The sequence below is a fragment of the Clinocottus analis genome, unplaced genomic scaffold, assembly GCF_023055335.1.
Source record: "Clinocottus analis isolate CAN_PGR_092001 unplaced genomic scaffold, fCliAna1.0.p SCAF_6, whole genome shotgun sequence".
Classification (NCBI taxonomy): domain Eukaryota; kingdom Metazoa; phylum Chordata; class Actinopteri; order Perciformes; family Cottidae; genus Clinocottus; species Clinocottus analis.
This window is the reverse complement of record NW_027176218.1, coordinates 3,924,645-3,947,065: the sequence shown is the minus strand read 5'-3', so window position 1 is coordinate 3,947,065 and position 22,421 is coordinate 3,924,645. Positions and strand designations below refer to the sequence as shown.

Below are 22,421 nucleotides of genomic sequence, written 5' to 3'. Positions count from 1 at the left end.
AATTATAATTGTTTTTAGTTGTCAAAGTATTCCATGTCCTCTCTGCCAGCGGTCCCAAACCTTTTTTGCACCAGACAATGTTTTCACGGACCGGCCTTCACGGTGTGGGCGATAAATATGACGTAATAAAATGATTTGACCAGTATAAACACATTATGAAGTGCATAAAAGTACAACTCACCAATACGCCGAACTAGTGGGAGTCCTGGTGTTGTTTCTCTGCAACAAGCCAGCTCCGTCTACTCTGCCTGGATTTCAATCCAGAACGCTGGCAGAGTTGAAACAGATTTTGAGTTTAAATTTGTGTTCATGAATCATAGTTTAATGGTTGTTAATGGAAGTTATATTCATAATTAGTATGTGAAATGTGAATGAATTGCCTTCATTATTGAAATGTATTGTTCACGTATATGATTTCCACCCTGTTACGTCCAGTCCACCTTGTTGTCTGAGTTTCTTTTCATGATAATTAATTGGAAAAAAAAACAAATATTAAGCATATATTTGTCGTTACTTGCAGGTTATGATTTGGCTAAAAATGTTGTTAAATTTCATTTATGTTTTAACGTTGGTGAATCTGAACCATCGACCATGTTTAAACAAGGTGTATATAACAAGAGTCTCGAAGCCTCGCAGTCTGAACTAACCCTTAAAAACACGAAAGTGTTAAAAAAAAGTATTTTAAAAGCCGTGCAACTTTTGCTTGTGGATGGACATGATGTCATCACTGATTCAAGGTCATCCTCTTGTTGAACAGGGACGTACGTCCTAATGTTTTTATCTTTACAACATGCTTCCAAACTTTAATAAAAGCAGATTTGATTTTATGATGCCGATGTCGTAACACAAATGAGGAACTGGATCGTGGTCCATGCCTGCAATTCATTCTATGAATAATTTCTGTCATATTCCTTAAATGTGCTGTAACTGTTACGTTGTTCATTCAGTATACAGTACATCTATTGCTTCTGTCCATCTGGGGAGAGGGATGCTCTGTTGCTTTCCTGTATGTTTCTTCCCTTTTTTCCTTGTGAAAGGTTCTGTTCTTTGTTGAGTTTTTCCTGATTCAATGTGAGGTCCTGGGAAAAGTGATGTCATATGTGTACAGATTGTAAAGCCCTGTGAGGGGAATTTGTAATTTTTGTTTCTGGGCTGTACAAAATAAACTGAATTTGAATTAATGGCCATGGTTGGATCTATGTGGGGAAATAGTTTAAAAGCTTTAATTTTCTAGTGGACAACCACTAACTTTGATAACAATGACTATTTTTGATGAAATGGGCTCTATTCACCAAGTCTGCAATGAATGCCACATATACGGCATGAGAAGCTTTTATTTTGAAGGTGGCCCGCAAGCTGCAACTGAACCGGATGTTCCTCCATTAGCAACATGGCGGCTTCCTTCTTTAGAATCAGGAGCGTCTCGTTGCTGTGTTGATAAAGTGTCAGGTAGCTCCTTCAGTACTGATACAGCAGAGTCTCTGTATGTCTGGATAAACCTTCTGAATGGACTTCGAGATGTTCACATTTGTTCCCGGATGTTGTTGCTCTGATTCATCTCCCGATAGCCTACAAAGATATTAAAGTTATTTTAGCGGATAGTCCCACTTTAAAGGAGAGGACACGAGGTTTGTGACGGAGTTTGTGTGAAGGAAAAGTTTCTGTCGTTGTGAAAATGTCTAAAGACCCAATGCTGTTTGAAAGAACGACAGCGGAGTACGAAGAGGAACTTTCTAGTTCAAAAGAGGAGAACGAGCGACAACGGAGACTACTGGACGCTGTTTTCAACCCGGAAGTCCGGATACAACGAGCAGGTTGTTTCTGTTTGTTTTTTATCACTTTAAACTGATGAAAGCAGTTCTGGAGGAAGTATTCACATCATGTACTGAGGTAGAGTTACGGGTACTGTACCTACTGAAGTATTTAAAGACTTTTCACTTTTTACTGTATTACATTTCAGGGGTACATATTGTACTGCTTACTGTACTACATCTCTACGTCTACCAACTTTACTCTTTGTGGAGCATTACATCTCAACAAAGTTCAGCAGCGTGGAACAACACTACCGTAGCAGCAACAAGCACAACAGTTATGTTACACAGAACTGAACGGGACTCGACGGTCTGTAAAATACACGATATCACGGAAGATAGTACGAATTAATTGAAACAAAAGAAACCCGGTTACAAACATACTGTGACCTCTCTCTGCCCAGACAAAAGCCTCTTACTTGATTCTCATCCGTTGTTGAAAAAAACGATGAATGTCACCTTGAAGAATCCAAGAATTTAGTGGTCTTCATTCTGCAGGTTAAAGTAGAGGAGCACAGGGCGAGTAATCCGTTTCTCCTTCAGGATCCAGAAGCAGTCTGTTGTTCAACAGAGTATGTAGTCCTATTACCTCAAGGTGTTTTCTTAAAAGGCCACAAGAACTTCCTGGGGTTCCAAGTGGGGCTCGTCCAATGAGCCACCATGTGCTTTAAACCAAATCAATTATATGTTTACTCTCATCTTTCACTATATAAGCTACACATGACCTTTGTCGATGTAATTGAGGGAAACTAAAAGGAGTCGGTCACTGGTGCAAGTTACAGTTGGTGGAACATGTGCTCTCTGCATTTGCTACTGAGGGTCTTTTACTGCCGGTGTGATGTGGTTCAGTCAATGCAACACAAGTTGTTGTGTGATGTTTATGACCGCAGCAGCATGTTTTTATTTAGGGATCATGTTTCTTTCATTTACAACTGTTTTCCCGCTTTTTAGTGATACACCTTTTAAATAATAGAGAATTGAATATAACAATTCTCAGACGTATGAATGTATTTAATTTTATTCTCCACAGATGTCCAGCAGCTGTTGGTAGTTAAAGAAGAGGTTCTCCCTGAGCAGCAGGACTGGAGCTCCAGTCTGGATCAGGAGGAACAAGAGCCCCCCCACATCAAAGAGGAACAGGAGGACCCAGAGCCCCCACACATTAAAGAGGAACAGGAGGACCCAGAGCCCCCACACATTAAAGAGGAACAGGAGGACCCAGAGCCCCCACTCATTAAAGGGGAACAGGATGAACTCTGGACCAGTCAGGAGGGAGCGCCGCTTCAAGGGCTGGAGGAAGCTGGTATCAAGTTCTCATTCACTTGTGTGAAGATTGAAGCTGATGGAGCAGATTGTGGGGGATCAGAAGCTGACAGGAAGTCAGATCCAGAAAGACATCCAGGACCAGAAACTGATGAGACTGAAGACTTGTCTGAACCTGAGACTGATGACAGTAGAGATTGGGTTGAGACTCGGGAACCTCGGTCCGATTTAAACCCTCTGCAAAACAATGAAGTACCTGTGAACTGTAGTACTGGGAATACATCAAGCAGCTCGCCTGAATGTGCTGGAAGCTCTGACCGCAAGCTCCGTCAGAAGAGACACACTAGATCCAAAAAGTTTGTGAAACCATTTAGTTGTTCACTTTGTGGTAAAACATTTGCACATGAGGGACACCTGAACGATCACATGACTGTCCACACAGGAGAGAAAGCATATAGTTGTTCAGTGTGTAGTAAGACATTTTCAGCAAAGCGAACCCTGAATCGTCACATGACTATCCACACAGGAAGGAAAGCATTTAGTTGTTCTGTGTGTAGTAAAACATTTGCACATAAGGGATACCTGAACTCTCACATGAATGTCCACACAGAAGCATTTAAATGTTCAGTTTGTGGTAAAACATTTGCACTAAAGGGACACCTGAACGATCACATGACTGTCCACACAGGAGTGAAAGCTTTTAGTTGTTCAGTTTGTGGTAAAACATTTAAACAGAAAAGAAGCCTGAACAATCACATGACTGTCCACACAGGAGTCAAAGCATTTAGTTGTTCAGTTTGTGGTGAAACATTTTCACATAAGGGACACCTGAACGATCACATGACTGGCCACACAGAAGCATTTAGTTGTTCAGTTTGTAGTAAAACATTTTCACGTAAGGGAAACCTGAACACTCACATGAATGTCCACACAGGAGAGAAAGCATTTAGTTGTTCTTTTTGTGGAAAAACATTTTCACGTAAGAAAACCCTGGAATGTCACATGACTGTCCACACAGGAGTGAAAGCATTTAGTTGTTCCGTGTGTAGTAAAACATTTGCTCATAAGGGAAACCTGAACTCTCACATGAATGTCCACACAGGAGTGAAAGCATTTAGTTGTTCAGTTTGTGGTCATACATTTTCAAGTAAGGGATACCTCAACGATCACATGATTGTCCACACAGGAGAGAAAGTTTTTAGTTGTTCAGTTTGTCGTAAAACATTTGCACGTAAGAGATACCTTAACTATCATATGAATGTCCACACAGGAGAGAAAGCATTTAGTTGTTCAGTTTGTGGTAAAACATTTGCACATAAGGAATACCTGAACGATCACATGACTGTCCACACAGGAGTGAAAGCATATAGTTGTTCAATTTGTGTTAAAACATTTTCACTAAAGCGATCCGTGTATCGTCACATGACTATCCACACAGGAAGGAAAGCATTTAGTTGTTCTGTGTGTAGTAAAACATTTTCACTCAAGACAACCCTAACCTCTCACATGATTATCCACACAGGAGAGAAAGCATTTAGTTGTTCAGTTTGTGGTAAAAAATTTGCACACAAGAGAACTCAGAAACGACATTTACAAGTCCACACATGAGAAACAAATTAGTCGTGGAGTTTGATCAACAAGATTTTCTCGTCTGTTATTCATCAAATCACAAGTGTATTGATGAGAGCATCAGAAATAAATGAGACCTAGTTAAACACCTAAGAACTGTCAGGCTGATACAGACTGCAATATAAGTTTATTCAGCTAAGATGAAGCTACAAATCAATTTAAATTCTTTGGTGTGTGTTGCTATAATATTGTTATGTGTTTTTGTATTGTCATGTATATATGAATTATAATTGTTTTTGGTTGTCAAAGTATTCCATGTCCTCTCTGCCAGTGGTCCCCAACCTTTTTTGCACCAGGGATTGGTTTCATGTAAGACAATGCTTTCACGGACCGGCCTTCACGGTGTGGGCGTTAAATATGACGTAATAAAATGATTTGACCGGTATAAAAACATAATAAAGTGCATGAAAGTACAACTCACCATTGCGCCGAACTAGTGGGAGTCCTGGTGTTGTTTCTCTGCAACAAGCCAGCTCCGTCTACTCTGCCTGGATTTCAATCCAGAACGCTGGCAGCGTTGAAACAGACTTTTAAGTTTCAATCTGTGTTCATGATTAATGGTTTATTGGTTGTTCTTGGAAGTTACATTCATAATTAGAATGTAAAATGTGAATGAATTGCCTTCATTAATTAAATGTATTGTTCACTGATATGATTTCAACCCTGTTACGTCCAGTCCACCCTATTGTTTGAGTTTCTTTTCATGATAATTAATTAAAATTAACAGATATTAAGCGTATCTTTCTCGTTACTTGCAGGTTATGAATTGGCTAAAAATGTTGTTAAATTTCATTTATGTTTTGACTTTGGTGAATCTGAACCATCAACCATGTTTAAACAAGGTGTATATAACAAGAGTCTTGAAGCCTCGTGGTCTGAACTAGCCCTTGAAAACACGAAGTGTTAAAAATGACGAACTGGATCGTGGTCCATGCCTACAACTCGTTATATAAATAATTTCTGTCATATTCCTTGAATGTGCTGTAACTCTGTTACGTTGTTAATTCTGTATACATGACATCTATTGCTCCTGTCCATCTGGGGAGAGGAGCAATCCTCTGTTGCTCTACTGAAGGTTTCTTCCCTTTTTCCCCCGCGGAAAGGTTCTGTTCTTTGTTGATTTTTTCCTGATCTGATGTGAGGTCCTGGGAAAGTGATGTCATATGTGTACAGATTGTAAAGCCAATGACAATGATTAGGTTTGATGAAATGGGCTCTATGCACCAAGTCTGCAATGAAAGCTTCATATAAGGCACTAGAAGCTTTTATTTTGAAGGTGGCCCGCAAGCTGCAACTGACCCGGATGCTCCTCCATTAGCAACAAGGCGGCTTCCTTCTTTAGAATCAGGAGCGTCTCGTTGCTGTGTTCATAAAGTGTCAGGTAGCTCCTTCAGTACTGATACAGCAGAGTCTCTGTATGTCTGGATAAACCTTCTGAATGGACTTCGAGATGTTCACATTTGTTCCCGGATGTTGTTCCTCTGATTCATCTCCTACACAGTTGATTTTTAGTATTAAAGTTAGCTTAGCGGATAGTCCCAGTTTAATGGCGAGGACACGAGGTTTGTGACGGAGTTTGTGTGGAGGAAAATATTTCTGTCGTTGTGAAAATGTCTAAAGTCGCAATGCTGTTTGAAAGAACGATAGCAGAGTACGAAGAGGAACTTTCTAGTTTAAAAGAGGACAACGAGCGACAACGGAGACTACTGGACGCTGTTTTCAACCCGGAAGTCCGGATACAAAGAACAGGTTGGTTCTGTTTGTTTCTTCATCACTTTAAACTGATGGAACCAGTTCTGGAGGAAGTATTCACATCATGTACTGAGGTAGAGTTACAGGTACCGTACTGAACTATTCAAAGACTTTTGACTTTTGACTGTATTACATTTCAGGGGTACAAATTGTACTGCTTACTGTACGACATCTTAGTGAACATTGTACTTTTTACTGTACTACATCTCTACGTCTACCAACTTTACTCGTTGTGGAGGATTAAAACTCAACAAAGCTCAGCAGCGTGGTACAACACTATTACAGCAGCACTTATGTTACACAGAAATGGACGGACTTGACGGTCCGTAAAATACACAATAACACGGAAAATAGTACAAATAAATTTAAACAAAACAAACCAGGTTACAAACATACTGTGACCTCTCTCTGCCCAGACAAAAGCCTCTTACTTGATTCTCATCTGGCGGTGGAGAAAACAATGAATGTCACCTTGAAGAATCCAGGAATTTAGTGGTCTTCATTCTGCAGCTTATAGTAGGGGAGCACATCGCGAGTTATCAGTTTCTCCTTCAAGATCCAGAAGCAGTCTGTTGTTCAACCGGAGAATGTAGTCTTATTACCTCAGGGTGTTTTCTTATCAGGCATTAACGTTGTTTCACCTATTTTGAGCAACGTCAGTTTCATGGACGGCCAGGGTCAAGCAATGCACCATGTTTATAGTCTTGGTGACGTCTTGTCCTTGTCACAGGGACTCTCTGGGGTTCCAAGTGGAGCTCGTCCAATCGGCCACCATGTGCTTTGAACCAAATCAATTATATGTATACTTCTTCTTTCACTATATTAGCTGCACATGACCTTTGTTGGTGTACTTGACGGGAACTAAAAGTAGCTGGTCACTGGTGCAAGTTACAGTTGGTGGAACAGGTGCTCTCTGCATTTGCTACTAAGGGTCTTTCACTGCCGGTGTGATGTGGTTCAGTCAATGCAACACAAGTTGTTGTGTGATGTTTACGACCGCAGCAGCATGTTTTTTATTTAGGAGTCATGTTTCTCCATGTACAACTAATTCACCGCTTTGCAGTGATAATCCTCTGAAATAATAGTGACCTTAATATACGATTTCTCAGACGTATGAATATGTTTTATTATTCTCCACAGTTGTCCGGCAGCTATTGGTGGTTAAAGAAGAGGTTCCCCCTGAGCAGCAGGACTGGAGCTACAGTCTGGACCAGGAGGACCCAGAGCCCACACACATTAAAGAGGAACAGGAGGACCCAGAGCCCCCACACATTAAAGAGGAACAGGAGGACCCAGAGCCCCCGCACATTAAAGAGGAACAGGAGGAATTCTGGATCAGTCAGGAGGGAGAGCAGCTTCAAGGGCTGGAGGAAGCTGGTATCAAGTTCTCATTTACTTCTCTGAAGAGTGAAGATGATGGAGCAGATTGTGGAGGATCAGAACCAGACAGGAAGTCAGATCCAGAAAGACATTTAGGACCAGATAGTGATGAGACTGAAGACTTGTCTGAACCTGAGACTGATGACAGTAGAGATTGGGTTGAGACTCAGGAACCTCAGTCAGATGTACACCCTCTGAAAAAAAATGAAGTACCTGTAAACTGTGGTACTGGGAATACATCAAGCAGCTCGCCTGAATATGCTGCAAGCTCTGACTACAAGGTACGTCTGAAGAGACAAACTAGATCCAAACATTTAGTGAAACCATTTAGTTGTTCAGTTTGTGGTAACACATTTGCACAGAAGGGACACCTGAACGATCACATGAATGTCCACACAGGAGTGAAAGCTTTTAGTTGTTCAGTGTGTGGTAAAACATTTACACTAAAGCGAACCCTGACTCGTCACATGACTATCCACACAGGAAGGAAAGCATTCAGTTGTTCTGTGTGTAGTAAAACATTTTCATTCAAGATAAACCTGACCTCTCACATGATTGTCCGCACAGGAGAGAAACAATTTGGTTGTTCAGTTTGTGGTAAAACATTTAAACATAAAAGAAGCCTGAACAATCACATGATCGTCCACACAGAAGAGAAAGCATTTAGTTGTTCCACGTGTAGCAAAACATTTGCACATAAGGGATACCTAAAGTCTCACGTAAATGTCCAACCAGAATCACTTACTTGTTCAGTTTGTAGTAAAACATTTTCACACAAAGGACACCTGAACAATCACGAGAGGAAACATACAGAAGTCAAAGCATTTAGTTGTTTAGTTTGTGGTAAAACATTTTCACATAAAGGACACCTGAACGGTCACATGACGATCCACACAGGAGTCAAAGCATTTAGTTGTTCAGTTTGTGGTAAAACATTTTCACATAAAGGACATCTGAACCATCACATGACGATCCACACAGGAGTCAAAGCATTTAGTTGTTCAGTTTGTGGTAAAACATTTGCACGCAAGAAAACCCTGCAACGACATTTAAAAGTCCACACATGAGAAACAAATTAGTCGTGGAGTTTGATCAACAAGATTTTCTCGTCTCTTTTATTCATCAAATCACAAGTGTATTGATGAGAACATCAGAAATAAATGAGACCTAGTTAAACACCTAAGAACTGTCAGGCTGATACAGACTGAAAAATAAGTTTATTCAGCTAATGTGTAGCTACACATCAATTTAAATTATTTGGTATTTGTTTCTATGATATTGTCTCATGTGTTTTGTATTGTCATGTATATATGAATCATAATTGTTTTTAGTTGTCAAAGTATTCCATGTCCTCTCAGCCAGCGGTCCCCAACCTTTTTTGCACCAGGGACCATGTAAGACAATGTTTTCATGGACCGACCTTCACAACGCGGGCAATAAATATGACGTAATAAAATGATAAAGTGCATAAAAGTGCAACTTACCATTGCACGGAACTAGTAGGAGCCCTGAGATTGTTTCTCTGCAACGAGCCGGCCCCGTCTACTCTGCCATTAATGAAATGTATTGTTCAATGATATGATTTCCACCCTGTTACGTCCAGTCCACCCTATTGTCTGAGTTTCTTTTCATGATAATTAATTGAAATTAACAAATATTAATCATACCTTTGTCGTTACTTGCAGTTTATGAATTGGCTGAAAATATCGTAAAATTTCATTTATGTTTTGACTTTGGTGAATCTGAACCATCAACTCTGTTTAAGCAAGGTGTATATAACAAGAGTCTCGAAGCCTCGTGGTCTGAACTAACCCTTAAAAACACAAAAGTGTTAAAAAATTAAAGCATTTAAAAAGCTGTGCAACTTTTGCTTGTAGGTGGACTCGATGTCATCACTGATTCAGGGTCATCCTCTTGTTTAACATAGATGTATGTCCTGATGTTTTTATCTTGACAACATTCCTCCAAACTTGAATAAAAGCAGATTTGTTTCAGTGATGCCAGCATCGTAACACAAATGAGGAAATGTATCGTGGTCCATGCCTACAACTCATTGTATGAATAATTTCTGTCATATTCCTTGAATGTGCTGTAACTCTGTTACGTTGTTCATTCTGTATACATGACATCTATTGCTTCTGTCCATCTGGGGAGAGGGATCCTCCTCTGTTGCTTTACTGAAGGTTTCTTACCTTTTTTCCCCGTGAAAGGTTCTGTTCTTTGTTGAGTTTTTTCTGATCCGATGTGAGGTCCTGGGAAAGTGATGTCATATGTGTACAGATTGTAAAGCCCTGTATGGGGAGTTTGTAATTTGTGATTCTGGGCTATACAAAATAAACTGAATTTAAATTAATGGCCATGGTTGGATCTATGTGGGGAAATAGTTTAAAAGCTTTAATTTTGGAGTGAACAACCACTAACTTAAGATGACACTGATTCTTTTTGATGAAATGGGCTCTATGCACTAAGTCTGCAATGAAAGCCACATATAAGGCACTAGAAGCTTTTATTTTGAAGGTGGCCCGCAAGCTGCAACTGACCCGGATGCTCCTCCATTAGCAACATGGCGGCTCCCTTGCAGAGAAACATGAGCGTCCCGTTGCTGTATTGATAAAGTGTCAGGTAGCTCCTTCAGTACTGATACAGAGTCTCTGTATGTCTGGATAAACCTTCTGAATGGACTTCTAGATGTTCACATTTGTTCCCGGATGTTGTTGCTCTGATTCATCTCCCGATAGCCTACAAAGATATTAAAGTTATTTTAGCGGATAGTCCCACTTTAATGGAGAGGACACGAGGTTTGTGACGGAGTTTTTGTGGAGGAAACGTTTCTGTCGTTGTGAAAATGTCTAAAGTCCCAATGCTGTTTGAAAGAACGACAGCAAAGTACGAAGAGGAACTTTCTAGTTCAAAAGAGGAGAACGAGCGACAACAGAGACTACTGGACGCTGTTTTCAACCCGGAAGTCCGGATACAAAGAGCAGGTTGTTTCTGTTTGTTTCTTTATCACTTTAAACTGATGGAACCAGTTCTAGAGGAAGTATTCACATCATGTACTGAGGTAGAGTTACTGGTACTGTACTGAAGTATTCACATAATCTACTACGGTAGAGTTACTGGTACTGTACTGAAGTATTGAAAGACTTTTGACTGTTTACTGTATTACATTTCATCGGTACATATTGTACTGCTTACTTGACTACATCTTAAAGGTGAATACTGTGCTCAGCAGCGTGGAACAACACTATTACAGCAGCAACAAGCACAACAGTTATGTTACACAGAACTCAACAGGACTCGACGGTCCCTAAAATACACAATAACACAGAGGATAGTACAAATAAATTCAAACAAAAGAAACCCGGTTACAAACATACTGTGACCTCTCTCTGCCCAGACAAAAGCCTTGATTCTCATCTGGTGGTTGAGAAAACAATAAATGTCACCTTGAAGAATCCAGGATCTTCATTTTGCAGGTTAAAGTAGAGGAGCACAGGGCGAGTAATCCGTTTCTCCTTCAGGATCCAGAAGCAGTCTGTTGTTCAACCAGAGTATGTAGTCCTTTTACCTCAGGGTGTTTTCTTAAAAGGCCACAAGAACTCCCTTGTGTTCCAAGTGGGGCTTGTCCAATGAGCCACCAAGTGCTTTAAACCAAATCAATTATATGTGTATTTTTTCTTTTACTATATTAGCTACACAGGTGGTCTCTTCATTTGCTACTCAGGGTCTGTCACTGCCGGTGGGATGTTATTTAGTCAATGCAACACAAGTTGTTGTGTGATGTTTACGACTGCAGCAGCATGTTTTTATTTAGGTGTCATGTTTCTCTCATTTCAACTAATTCCCCGCTTTTTAGTGATACACCTCTTAAATAATAGAGTTTAATATGAAATTTCTCATTATTTTCCACAGACGTCCAGCCGCTTTTGGTGGTTAAAGAAGAGGTTCCTCCTGAGCAGCAGGACTGGAACTCCAGTCTGGACCAGGAAGAACCAGAGCTCCCCCACATTAAAGAGGAACAGGAGGACCCAGAGCCCCCACACATTAAAGAGGAACAGGAGGACCCAGAGCCCCCACAGATTAAAGAAGAACAGGAGGACCCAGAGCCCCACCACATTAAAGAGGAACAGGAGAACCCAGTGCCCCCACAGATTAAAGAGGAACAGGAGGACCCAGAGCCCCCACACATTAAAGAGGAACAGGAGGACCCAGAGCCCCCACAGATTAAAGAAGAACAGGAGGACCCAGAGCCCCACCACATTAAAGAGGAACAGGAGGACCCAGAGCCCTCACACATTAAAGAGGAACAGGAGGACCCAGAGCCCCCACACATTAAAGAGGAACAGGAGGACCCAGAGCCCCCACACATTAAAGAGGAACAGGAGGATTTCTGGATCAGTCAGGAGGGAGAGCAGCTTCAAGGGCTGGAGGAAGCTGGTATGAAGTTCTCATTCACTTCTGTGAAGATTGAAGATGATGAAGCAGATTGTGGAGGATCAGAACCTGACAGGAAGTCAGATCCAGAAAGACATCCAGGACCAGATACCGATGAGACTGAAGACTTGTCTGAACCTGAGACTGATGACAGTAGAGATTGGATTGAGATTCAGGAACCTCAAAAAGATTTAAACCCTCTGCAAATCAATGAAGTACCTGTGAACTGTAGTACTAGGAATACATCAAGCAGCTCGCCTGAATGTGCTGGAAGCTCTGACCGCAAAGTACGTCCGAAGAGACACACTAGATCTAAAAATTTTGTGAAACCATTTAGTTGTTCACTTTGTGATAAAACATTTGCACATAAGGGACACCTGAACGATCACATGACTGTCCACACAGGAGTGAAAGCTTTTAGTTGTTCAGTTTGTGGTAAAACATTTAAAAAGAAAAGAAGCCTGAACGATCACATGACTGTCCACACAGGAGTCAAAGCATTTAGTTGTTCAGTTTGTGGTAAAACATTTTCACATAAGGGAAACTTGAACAATCACATAATTGGCCACACAGGAGTCAAAGCATTTAGTTGTTCGGTTTGTGGTAAAACATTTTCACGTAAGGGACACCTGAACGATCACATGATTGGCCACACAGGAGAGAAAGCATTTAGTTGTGTAGTTTGTGGTAAAACATTTGCACGTAAGGGACACCTGAACTATCACATGATTGGCCACACAGGAGAGAAAGCATTTAGTTGTTCAGTTTGTGGTAAACCATTTTCACATAAGGGAAACTTGAACGATCACATGATTGGCCACACAGGAGAGAAAGCATTTAGTTGTTCAGTTTGTGGTAAAATATTTGCACGTAAGGGACACCTTAACGATCACATGACTGTCCATACAGGAAAGAAAGCATATAATTGTTCAATTTGTGGTAAAACATTTTCACTAAAGCGATCCCTGTATCGTCACATGACTATCCACACAGGAAGGAAAGCATTTAGTTGTTCTCTGTGTAGTAAAACATTTTCACGTAACACAACTCTAACCTCTCACATGATTGTCCACACGGGAGAGAAAGCATTTAGTTGTTCAGTTTGTGGTCAAACATTTGCACACAAGAGAACTCAGCAACGACATTTAAAAGTCCACACATGAAAAATGAAAGATTTTCCTCGTCTCTGTTATTCATCAAATCGCAAGTGTATTGATGAGAGCATCAGAAATAAATGAGACCTAGTTAAACACCTAAGAATTGTCAGGCTGATACAGACTGCAAAAAAAATTTAATCAGCTAAGATGAAGCTACACATCAATTTAAATTATTTGGTGTGTGTTGCTATAATATTGTTATATGTTTTGTATTGTCATGTATATATGAATTATAATTGTTTTTGGTTGTCAAAGTATTCCATGTCCTCTCTGCCAGTGGTCCCCAACCTTTTTTGCACAACGGACTGGTTTCATGTAAGACAATGTTTTCACGGACTACCATTCACGGTGCGGGCGATAAATATGAGGTAATAAAATTATTTGACCGGTATAAAAACAGTGCATAAAAGTACAACTCACCATTGCGCCGAACTAGTGGGAGTCCTGAGGTTGTTTCTCTGCAACAAGCCGGCCCCGTCTACTCTGCCTGAATTTCAATCCAGAACTCCAGCACAGTTGAAACAGACTTTTAAGTTTCAATCTGTGTTCATGATTAATGGTTTAATGGTTGTTCATGGAAGTTACATTCATACTTAGAATGTAAAATGTGAATGAATTGCCTTCATTAATTAAATGTATTGTTCAATGATATGATTTCCACCGTGTTACGTCCAGTCCACCTTGTCTGAGTTTCTTTTCATGATAATTGAAATTAACAAATATTAAGCGTATCTTTGTCGTTACTTGCAGGTTATGAATTGGCTGGAAATATCGTAAAATTTCATTTATGTTTTGACTTTGGTGAATCTGAACCATCAACCTTGTTTAAACACGGTGTATATAACAAGAGTCTTGAAGCCTCGTGGTCTGAACTAACACTTGAAAACACGAAGTGTTAAAAATGACGAACTGGATCGTGGTCCATGCCTACAACTCGTTATATGAATAATTTCTGTCATATTCCTTGAATGTGGTGTAACTCTGTTACGTTGTTCATTCTGTATACATGACATCTATTGCTTCTGTCCATCTGGGGAGAGAGATCCTCCTCTGTTGCTCTACTGAAGGTTTCTTCCCTTTTTCCCCCGTGAAAGGTTCTGTTCTTTGTTGAGTTTTTCCTGATCCGATGTGAGGTCCTGGGAAAAAGATGTCATATGTGTACAGATTGTAAAGCCCTGTTAGGGTAGTTTGTAATTTTTGATTCTGGGCTGTACAAAATAAACTGAATTTGAATTAATGGCCATGGTTGGATCTATGTGGGGAAATAGTTTAAAAGCTTTAATTTTCGAGTGAACAACCACTAACTTAACATGACAATGAGTATTTTTGATGAAATGAGCTCTATGCACCAAGTCTGCAATGAAAGCCACATTTTAGGCACGATAAGCTTTTATTTTGAAGGTGGCCCGCAAGCTGCAACTGACCCGGATGCTCCTCCATTAGCAACATGGCGGCTCCCTTGCAGAGAAACATGAGCGTCTCGTTGCTGTATTGATAAAGTGTCCGGTCGCTCCTTCAGTACTGATACAGCAGAGTCTCTGTATGTCAGGATAAAACTTCTGAATGGACTTCTAGATGTTCACATTTGTTCCCGAATGTTGTTGCTCTGATTCATCTCCCGATAGCCTACAAAGATATTAAAGTTATTTTAGCGGATAGTCCCACTTTAATGGAGAGGACACGAGGTTTGTGACGGAGTTTGTGTGGAGGAAACGTTTCTGTCGTTGTGAAAATGTCTAAAGTCCAAATTCAGTTTGAAAGAACGATAGCAGAGTACGAAAAGGAAGTTTCTAGATTAAAAGAAGAGAACGAGCGACTACGGAGACTACTGGACGCTGTTTTCAACCCGGAAGTCCGGATACAAAGAGCAGGTTGTTTCTGTTTGTTTCTTTATCACTTTAAACTGATGAAAGCAGTTCTGGAGGAAGTATTCACATCATGTACTGAGGTTGAGTTCCAGGTACTGTACTGAAGTATTTAAAGACTTTTGACTTTTTACTGTATTACACTTCAGGGGAACATATTGTACTGCTTTATGTACTACATCTTAGAGGTGAATACTGTACTTTTTACTGTACTACATCTCTACCTCTACCAACTTTACTCGTTGTGGAGGATTAAAACTCAACAAAGCTCAGCAGCGTGGAACAACACTATTACAGCAGCAACAAGCACAACAGTTATGTTTCACAGAAATGAACGGGACTTGACAGTCCCTAATATACACAATAACACGGAGGATAGTACAAATAAATTTTAAAAAAGAAACCCGGTTACAAACATACTGTGACCTCTCTCTGCCCAGACAAAAGCCTTGATTCTCATCTGGCGGTGGAGAAAACAATAAATGTCACCTTGAAGAATCCAAGAATTTAGTGATCTTCATTTTGCAGGTGAAAGTAGAGGAGCACAGGGCGAGTAATCCGTTTCTCCTTCAGGATCCAGAAGCAGTCTGTTGTTCAACCAGAGTATGTAGTCCTATTACCTCAGGGTGTTTTCTTAAAAGGCCACAAGAACTCCCTTGTGTTCCAAGTGGGGCTTGTCCAATGAGCCACCAAGTGCTTTAAACCAAATCAATTATATGTATACTTTTTCTTTTACTATATTAGCTACACAGGTGGTCTCTGCATTTGCTACTCAGGGTCTGTCACTGCCGGTGGGATGTTATTTAGTCAATGCAACACAAGTTGTTGTGTGATGTTTACGACCGCAGCAGCATGTTTCTATTTAGGTGTCATGTTTCTCTCATTTAGATCTAATTCACCGCTTTTCAGTGATACACCTCTTAAATAATAGATAGTTTAATATAAAATTTCTCAGACGTATGAATGTATTTAATTATTTTACACAGACGTCCAGCTGCTGTTGGTAGTTAAAGAAGAGGTTCCTCCTGAGCAGCAAGACTGGAGCTCCAGTCTGGACCAGGATTTAACAGAGCTCCCCCACTTTAAAGAGGAACAGGAGGACCCAGAGCCCCCACACATTAAAGAGGAACAGGAGGACCCAGAGCCCCCACACATTAAAGAGAAACAGGAGTACCCAGAGCCCGCACACATTAAAGAGGAACAGGATGAACTCTGGACCAGTCAGGAGGGAGAGCAGCTTCAAGGGCTGGAGGAAGCTGGTATTGTGTTCTCATTCACTTCTGTGAAGATTGAAGATAATGAAGCAGATTGTGGAGGATCAGAACCTGACAGGAAGTCAGATCCAGAAAGACATCCAGGACCAGATACTGATGAGACTGAAGACTTGTCTGAACCTGAGACTGATGACAGTCAAGATTGGATTGAGACTCAGGAACCTCAAAAAGATTTAAATCCTCTGCAAATCAATGAAGTACCTGTGAACTGTAGTACTGGGAATACATCAAGCAGCTCGCCTGAATGTACTGGAAGCTCTGACCGCAAACTACGTCTGAAGAGACACACTAGATCCAAAAATTTTGTGAAACCATTTAGTTGTTCACTTTGTGATAAAACATTTGCACATAAGGGACACCTGAACGATCACATGACTGTCCACACAGGAGTCAAAGCATTTAGTTGTTCAGTTTGTGGTAAAACATTTAAACATAAGGGAGACCTGAACTATCACATGACTGGCCACAAAAAAACATTTAAGTGTTTAGTTTGTGCTAAAACATTTTCACATAAGGGAAACCTGAACCATCACATGACTATCCACACAGGAGTCAAAGCATTTAGTTGTTCAGTTTGTGGTAGAACATTTTCACGTAAGGGACACCTGAACGATCACATAATTGGCCACACAGGAGAGAAAGCATTTAGTTGTTCAGTTTGTGGTAAAACATTTGCACGTAAGGGACACCTGAACTATCACATGATTGGCCACACAGGAGTCAAAGCATTTAGTTGTTCAGTTTGTTGTAAAACATTTGCACATAAGAGATACCTGAACGATCACATGACTGTCCACACAGGAAAGAAAGCATATAATTGTTCAATTTGTGGTAAAACATTTTCACTAAAGCGATCCCTGTATCGTCACATGACTATCCACACAGGAAGGAAAGCATTTAGTTGTTCTCTGTGTAGTAAAACATTTTCACGTAAGACAACCCTAACTTCTCACATGATTGTCCACACAGGAGAGAAAGCATTTAGTTGTTCAGTTTGTGGTAAAACATTTGCACACAAGAGAACTCAGCAACGACATTTAAAATTCCACACAAGAGAAACAAATTAGTCGTGGAGTTTGATCAACAAGATTTTCTCGTCTGTTATTCATCAAATCAAAATAAGTAAAATAAGTTAATTCAGCTAAGATGAAGCTACGAATCAAATTATATTTTTCTGTGTGTGTTTCTATGATATTGTCATGTTTTTTTGTATCGTCATGTATATATGAATTATGATTATAACATTTGGTCTGGCTCACATGTAAGGATGTAATGTAAGGATTCTGTCTTGTTTTAGGACGTGAATATTTTACCTTTTGTTGACCAAGCTTTCTCTCTGATTTACGACTATTGTAATAGTTGTAATAAAACAGTATTCTGATCTAATTGTTTTCATGGTGGCTCTCTAACAGTTTAAAAGTTCAGCCAAAGTTTTCACCAAAATGACGTGAGTTAATTGTTGTACGTCATGAGTCCAGTTCACCACGGGGGGGCGCACTGAGCTCTACAGCTCCTTCGTGGTATTTGAGCGGTTTTATGATTAGACGACTCAATTAGTTGGATCAACAGAAAAAATGTAACTATTTTCACACAAATGTGGCAGAAAATACTGTTTTCTGTTCCTAAATTATGGAGATTTCCTGCTTTTTTCTATTTTAATATTATAAAGTATATTTTGGATTTTGGTCAAAGTGAGACATTTAAATCTTAATTTAATTAAATAGACTGTAGAAAGCTCTCAAGAATAAACATATTAATACATAATTAATATAATGGTTGGTTACTTTGTATTTTTACTGTTTGCATTGAAGAATGTTAAAGTTACTCTTCATCAAATAACAAAATAACAAGGCTCTCAACATAGAGACAAATACATTAAGACACATTGCGTTTCATAAAAACTTGTAAGATGCATTCACACACTCAGTGTAAACTTTGCATTATTTGGTTGCAATTCATATTAAGCTTCCACTGGGAGAGGTGTCCCTTTAAAATGCATCGATCGGATGAGGATAAAGTACCTTTACTTTAGTGTGTCAAAAAACAAAACATTTAGTTCTGTTGCTTATGTGAAAAATGTTCCCATGCCAAATTTGTAGAAATTATCATGTCAAGAACAAATACATTCATCCTTAGTGACCTTTGACCCACAGAAAGGACAAACTAAACACCGGTACACACCATACCTCTAAATGAAAATGTGCAATTAAATCTTTGTGATACTCTTGAACTCTTGAAAACTAATTATACTTGTGAAGGGCAGATGCGGTGTACGGCCGTATATGTTTTCATAAACAGCTGCACTGGGATAAATTTAGATTGGAATTATCAATTTTCATTCCAAAAACTAATTAAGATAGAAAGTAAATTGCAAACTTATGTCTGGGCTTTAAGACTAATGCCTGCACACTTGCACATTGTCTGTGTCCCTGCAGCACTTTGAAACAGTGTGTCTGTATCCCTGGTTGCACACATAATACACGGTCTATCTTTGCTGAGGGTTTACTCTGTCAAAGTCCCCAAGAACAATCAGTTGGGAGCCTGAGGGTTGCTTTGTTCCGCATTATCGGCTTAGCCAGGTGTTGCAACGCTTCACTGGTGCATGTTTATGTAGAAACGGATTCCGCCTCATCTCGCTTTTCCCGAGAGCACCGTCATGGGGAGTGTGAAGCCCGGATGTGCAGTCCCCCAAGCCAAGTTTCAGGGATCTACAAAACTCGTGTGTGTTCGCTGAGAAGATGCAGCAGTTTGTCCACCTTGTTGGCCATTGAGCGATTAATGAGTTTAGTGCAGAGATTCGCATTTAGTACCCTCCGCATTGAGACATACTTGTTCCTCTTTGAGTTGACTTAACTAAGTAATGTGTATGTTCGCAATTCTCGCAAGAAATTCGTGGAGAAAAAAAAAAAATTAGCAGAGGATGGTTTCGATCCATCGACCTCTGGGTTATGGGCCCAGCACGCTTCCGCTGCGCCACTCTGCTGCTTGTGGTAGTTGTAGGAATATAGCTTTTTGTAGTGACGTCAAGAGTCTTGTTTGTTTTTTGTTGACGATTTTTTTTCTTTCTTTTTACAGGAGTCGTTCGTGCATTCATGTAGTTTTTTTATTTTCGCATCTAGAAAGACAAACCAGAAGTGACCTGTGGCTCAGGAATCACAATACGAGTTTAGTTAAGGAGTTGAACGTGTGTATTCATACGCACATGACGGAACACGGTGTTATGATTTAACAAGCGACCGTGTTAACTGGCGACTTTCACCTGACTGTAACTGTTGTTGTCGTAGTTACGACAGCAGTGGAAAATAGTCACGTAGCTGTCCTCATGAAGGCCGTATTGTTTGATACACACAGAGCCAAACCCTCTCATATACATAATATGATATTTTAAAAAAAAAATGCGGCATTCACGAGGACAGCTACGTGACCATTTTCAACAGCTTCCGTAACTACGACAACAACCGACGCGATTGCCTGAAAGTCTCCAGTTAACACGGTCACTTGTTAAACCGTAACAGCGGCTTTACGGTGTGCAGAGTGGTCAGCAACTAACTAAGATTAGGAGAAATAACTGAAGTAGAGCGAGAAATGTATTTGTTGTGAACACATGGGCAACTGTCTCTGAGAGAGAGAGAGAGAGAGAGAGAGAGAGAGAGAGAGAGAGAGAGAGAGAGAGAGCAAACCAATCACCCATTCAGGGGCTGAAGACTGAAAAAATTGTTATTCAAAACTGTAAATCATAAACAGAACACAAACTGCTATATTTGAAGGTATTGAACACCATAAGTAATATGCAAGTGAAATATATGGTTTGGTACATGAGAAAATTCAAATGTTTCGTAATGTGCCCTTATGCACATTTTGGAGACTTCGCCGGAATTTTCTCTGTACTAAACTTTGTCCTGCTTCACTTTATCAAAGTCAAACGTTGCAGAGAGAATGTTCACGTATGATTTTGGAAAGCTTTAGACCTTACAGCAGCATTATTTCAAATAAATTTTCCCGAAAGTGCTTTTTCGACTTTTCTCCCTTCTGGAGAGGTGCGTGCACGCATTGTTATCCTGAGGACTGACGTCTGGTTAGAATGGACGAGACCGGATGTCAATCATGTCAGTGATTTAAGATGGATAATAGGACATTTGATCGACTTTGTTGAACCACGTATGAAAAACAGGGCCCTGCTCACCCATTGTTTCCTCTTAGGGTGGAGTTCTTTGGCTTTAAATCAGCACCAGTGAAAATGTCAAAACATCATAATAAACAACATGTTTATTTACTGAGAAAATCTCACAACCACATGTCATTATAAAACATATTCAGTGACAGATGAAGAAGTTGTCTCTTTTTTTTTTTTTAGAAAAAACATTGCTGAGACAAATGCCTTGCCGAAAGGAAATCTGAATCTCACAAGATAGTCTGGCATAAATGTTTCTTCCAGATTGTCAGGAAAAGAAACATGGATAAGTTTAAGACTTTTGTAACACAAATAGAAGAAAAAAAAACTGTTTTGATTAAGGATATAAGAAAAAGAAGAAAAAAAAGGTACGAAAGGTTATAAATTGTGTCGTGAGAACCTCGAGCATCACATTCAACTCATTCATAATAATGATTTCCCCAATCTATTTCAGGATTCAAGACATTTTGTATCACTGCTTTCACTTGTTTAACCATGACGTAGACCGTAAAGATGAAAATGAGGATCATGATGGACACCAGGATCATGGCCCAGATGTTGAGGCAGCGAGCAGTGGAGCCGTGGTTTCGGGCTCCGTTCATATCTCCGGCCACCTTCCGGTCTCTGGCCTGGAAGGACCAAAGTACATGGATTTTAAAAGTGGATTCATATATGACTTTTTATCCCATAACTATTACTTTTTATCTCAGAATTATGACTTCTTTTTTTTTTTTATGGCGGAGATGGGCGATTACGATTCTTCATATTTAAGAATATTCAGCAAAGTTTGCAACACATTTCAAGTTGTCTCTGTTCTTTCATCAAATTAAAAACCATTTTTTTCTCAATATTTAAACTTTCCTCTGCAAGCTTAGTGATATCTATAATTTTCCGAGATGAACATTCATTGTCCCTCCGAACTGCCCGATTCCCCACGAATGTAAGTCACCTTGATGGAGTAGATGAGCGCCGCCAGTCCGAGGCAACAGGGATTCAAGTGGATGAAGGAGCAGATGGACCAGACGACGTAGTCGCTGGGGGCCTCCGAGGTGATGTTCACGGTGGTGTCCCCATCGTTGCTCACTTGGAATTGAACATTCTCAGGCAGGGAATCTGCAGGATTCATTGCTGCCAGCTCAACTGCAGTCTGGAGTGGGAGCTTCTTGTGATTCACCTTTCTGTATTCCCACACAACACAGACAGACAGACACACACACACACACACACACACACTGTTATGGTAAAATATATCATGCCATATTTCAAGTTCAAGGTTGGAGAGGCCAGTGGAAGCCGAAACTGTGCTCCCTGTCAATTATCTTGAAATATTGCTGTTTTTCTCTTCAAAGCCTCGATACAGGACGTGGGTGGATAGATAAGTTTGTACCTGCTGATAAACTTAATTAATAGTTGGAACAAGAACATAAGATTTGGTTAAGTGATTAAAAATAAGCATGCTTTGGCCCCCCTTTAAGAGTGTGTGTGTGTGTGTGTGTGTGTGTGTGTGTGTGTGTCTAGCATTAATGTTTCCTCCAGATTGTCAGGAAAAGAAACATGGCTGAGTTTAAGACTTTTGTAATACTCTGTTTTGCTTGAGGAAATAAGAAAAGGAAGAAAGAAAAGGTGCCGTAAGAACCACGAGCATCACTGAGCCACAGCAGCAGGCAACTCTCCCACCATTTGAA

The 22,421-nt window shown here is 40.1% G+C and overlaps 4 protein-coding genes across 4 annotated transcripts; 3 read left to right on the top strand and 1 right to left on the bottom strand.

The window, feature by feature from the left end:
* Positions 1 to 6,054: 6,054 nt before the first annotated feature.
* LOC137803637 (zinc finger protein OZF-like) lies at positions 6,055 to 9,381 on the top strand. The gene is made up of 2 exons (XM_068602290.1): positions 6,055 to 6,452; positions 7,596 to 9,381. Exons 1-2 carry the CDS (start codon positions 6,314 to 6,316, stop codon positions 8,900 to 8,902), a joined length of 1,446 nt encoding a protein of 481 aa, XP_068458391.1. The 5' UTR covers positions 6,055 to 6,313; the 3' UTR covers positions 8,903 to 9,381.
* A 1,047-nt stretch (positions 9,382 to 10,428) lies between these two features.
* On the top strand, positions 10,429 to 14,282 carry LOC137803634 (gastrula zinc finger protein XlCGF57.1-like). The gene is made up of 2 exons (XM_068602287.1): positions 10,429 to 10,819; positions 11,748 to 14,282. Exons 1-2 carry the CDS (start codon positions 10,681 to 10,683, stop codon positions 13,430 to 13,432), a joined length of 1,824 nt encoding a protein of 607 aa, XP_068458388.1. The 5' UTR covers positions 10,429 to 10,680; the 3' UTR covers positions 13,433 to 14,282.
* Positions 14,283 to 14,898: 616 nt separating this feature from the next.
* On the top strand, positions 14,899 to 17,883 carry LOC137803636 (gastrula zinc finger protein XlCGF57.1-like). Its single transcript, XM_068602289.1, has 2 exons — positions 14,899 to 15,297; positions 16,278 to 17,883. Exons 1-2 carry the CDS (start codon positions 15,159 to 15,161, stop codon positions 17,630 to 17,632), a joined length of 1,494 nt encoding a protein of 497 aa, XP_068458390.1. The 5' UTR covers positions 14,899 to 15,158; the 3' UTR covers positions 17,633 to 17,883.
* Positions 17,884 to 21,155: 3,272 nt separating this feature from the next.
* Positions 21,156 to 21,862, bottom strand: LOC137803711 (dispanin subfamily A member 2b-like). The gene is made up of 2 exons (XM_068602422.1): positions 21,686 to 21,862; positions 21,156 to 21,365 (listed from the first exon to the last, which is right to left on the bottom strand). The coding sequence occupies exons 1-2, from the start codon at positions 21,860 to 21,862 to the stop codon at positions 21,156 to 21,158; spliced, it is 387 nt and encodes a 128-aa protein (XP_068458523.1).
* Between the last annotated feature and the right edge of the window lie 559 nt (positions 21,863 to 22,421).

Bases quoted from the DNA above. Each gene is read 5' to 3' on its own strand.
- LOC137803637 (XM_068602290.1), top strand. From the start codon at position 6,314: ATGTCTAAAGTCGCAATGCTGTTTGAAAGAACGATAGCAGAGTACGAA. The intron at 6,453-7,595 runs GTTGGTTCTGTT...TATTCTCCACAG, and splicing joins AGTCCGGATACAAAGAACAG to TTGTCCGGCAGCTATTGGTG.
- LOC137803634 (XM_068602287.1), top strand. From the start codon at position 10,681: ATGTCTAAAGTCCCAATGCTGTTTGAAAGAACGACAGCAAAGTACGAA. The intron at 10,820-11,747 runs GTTGTTTCTGTT...TATTTTCCACAG, and splicing joins AGTCCGGATACAAAGAGCAG to ACGTCCAGCCGCTTTTGGTG.
- LOC137803636 (XM_068602289.1), top strand. From the start codon at position 15,159: ATGTCTAAAGTCCAAATTCAGTTTGAAAGAACGATAGCAGAGTACGAA. The intron at 15,298-16,277 runs GTTGTTTCTGTT...TATTTTACACAG, and splicing joins AGTCCGGATACAAAGAGCAG to ACGTCCAGCTGCTGTTGGTA.
- LOC137803711 (XM_068602422.1), bottom strand. From the start codon at position 21,862: ATGAATCCTGCAGATTCCCTGCCTGAGAATGTTCAATTCCAAGTGAGC. The intron at 21,366-21,685 runs GTGACTTACATT...TGGTCCTTCCAG, and splicing joins CGCTCATCTACTCCATCAAG to GCCAGAGACCGGAAGGTGGC.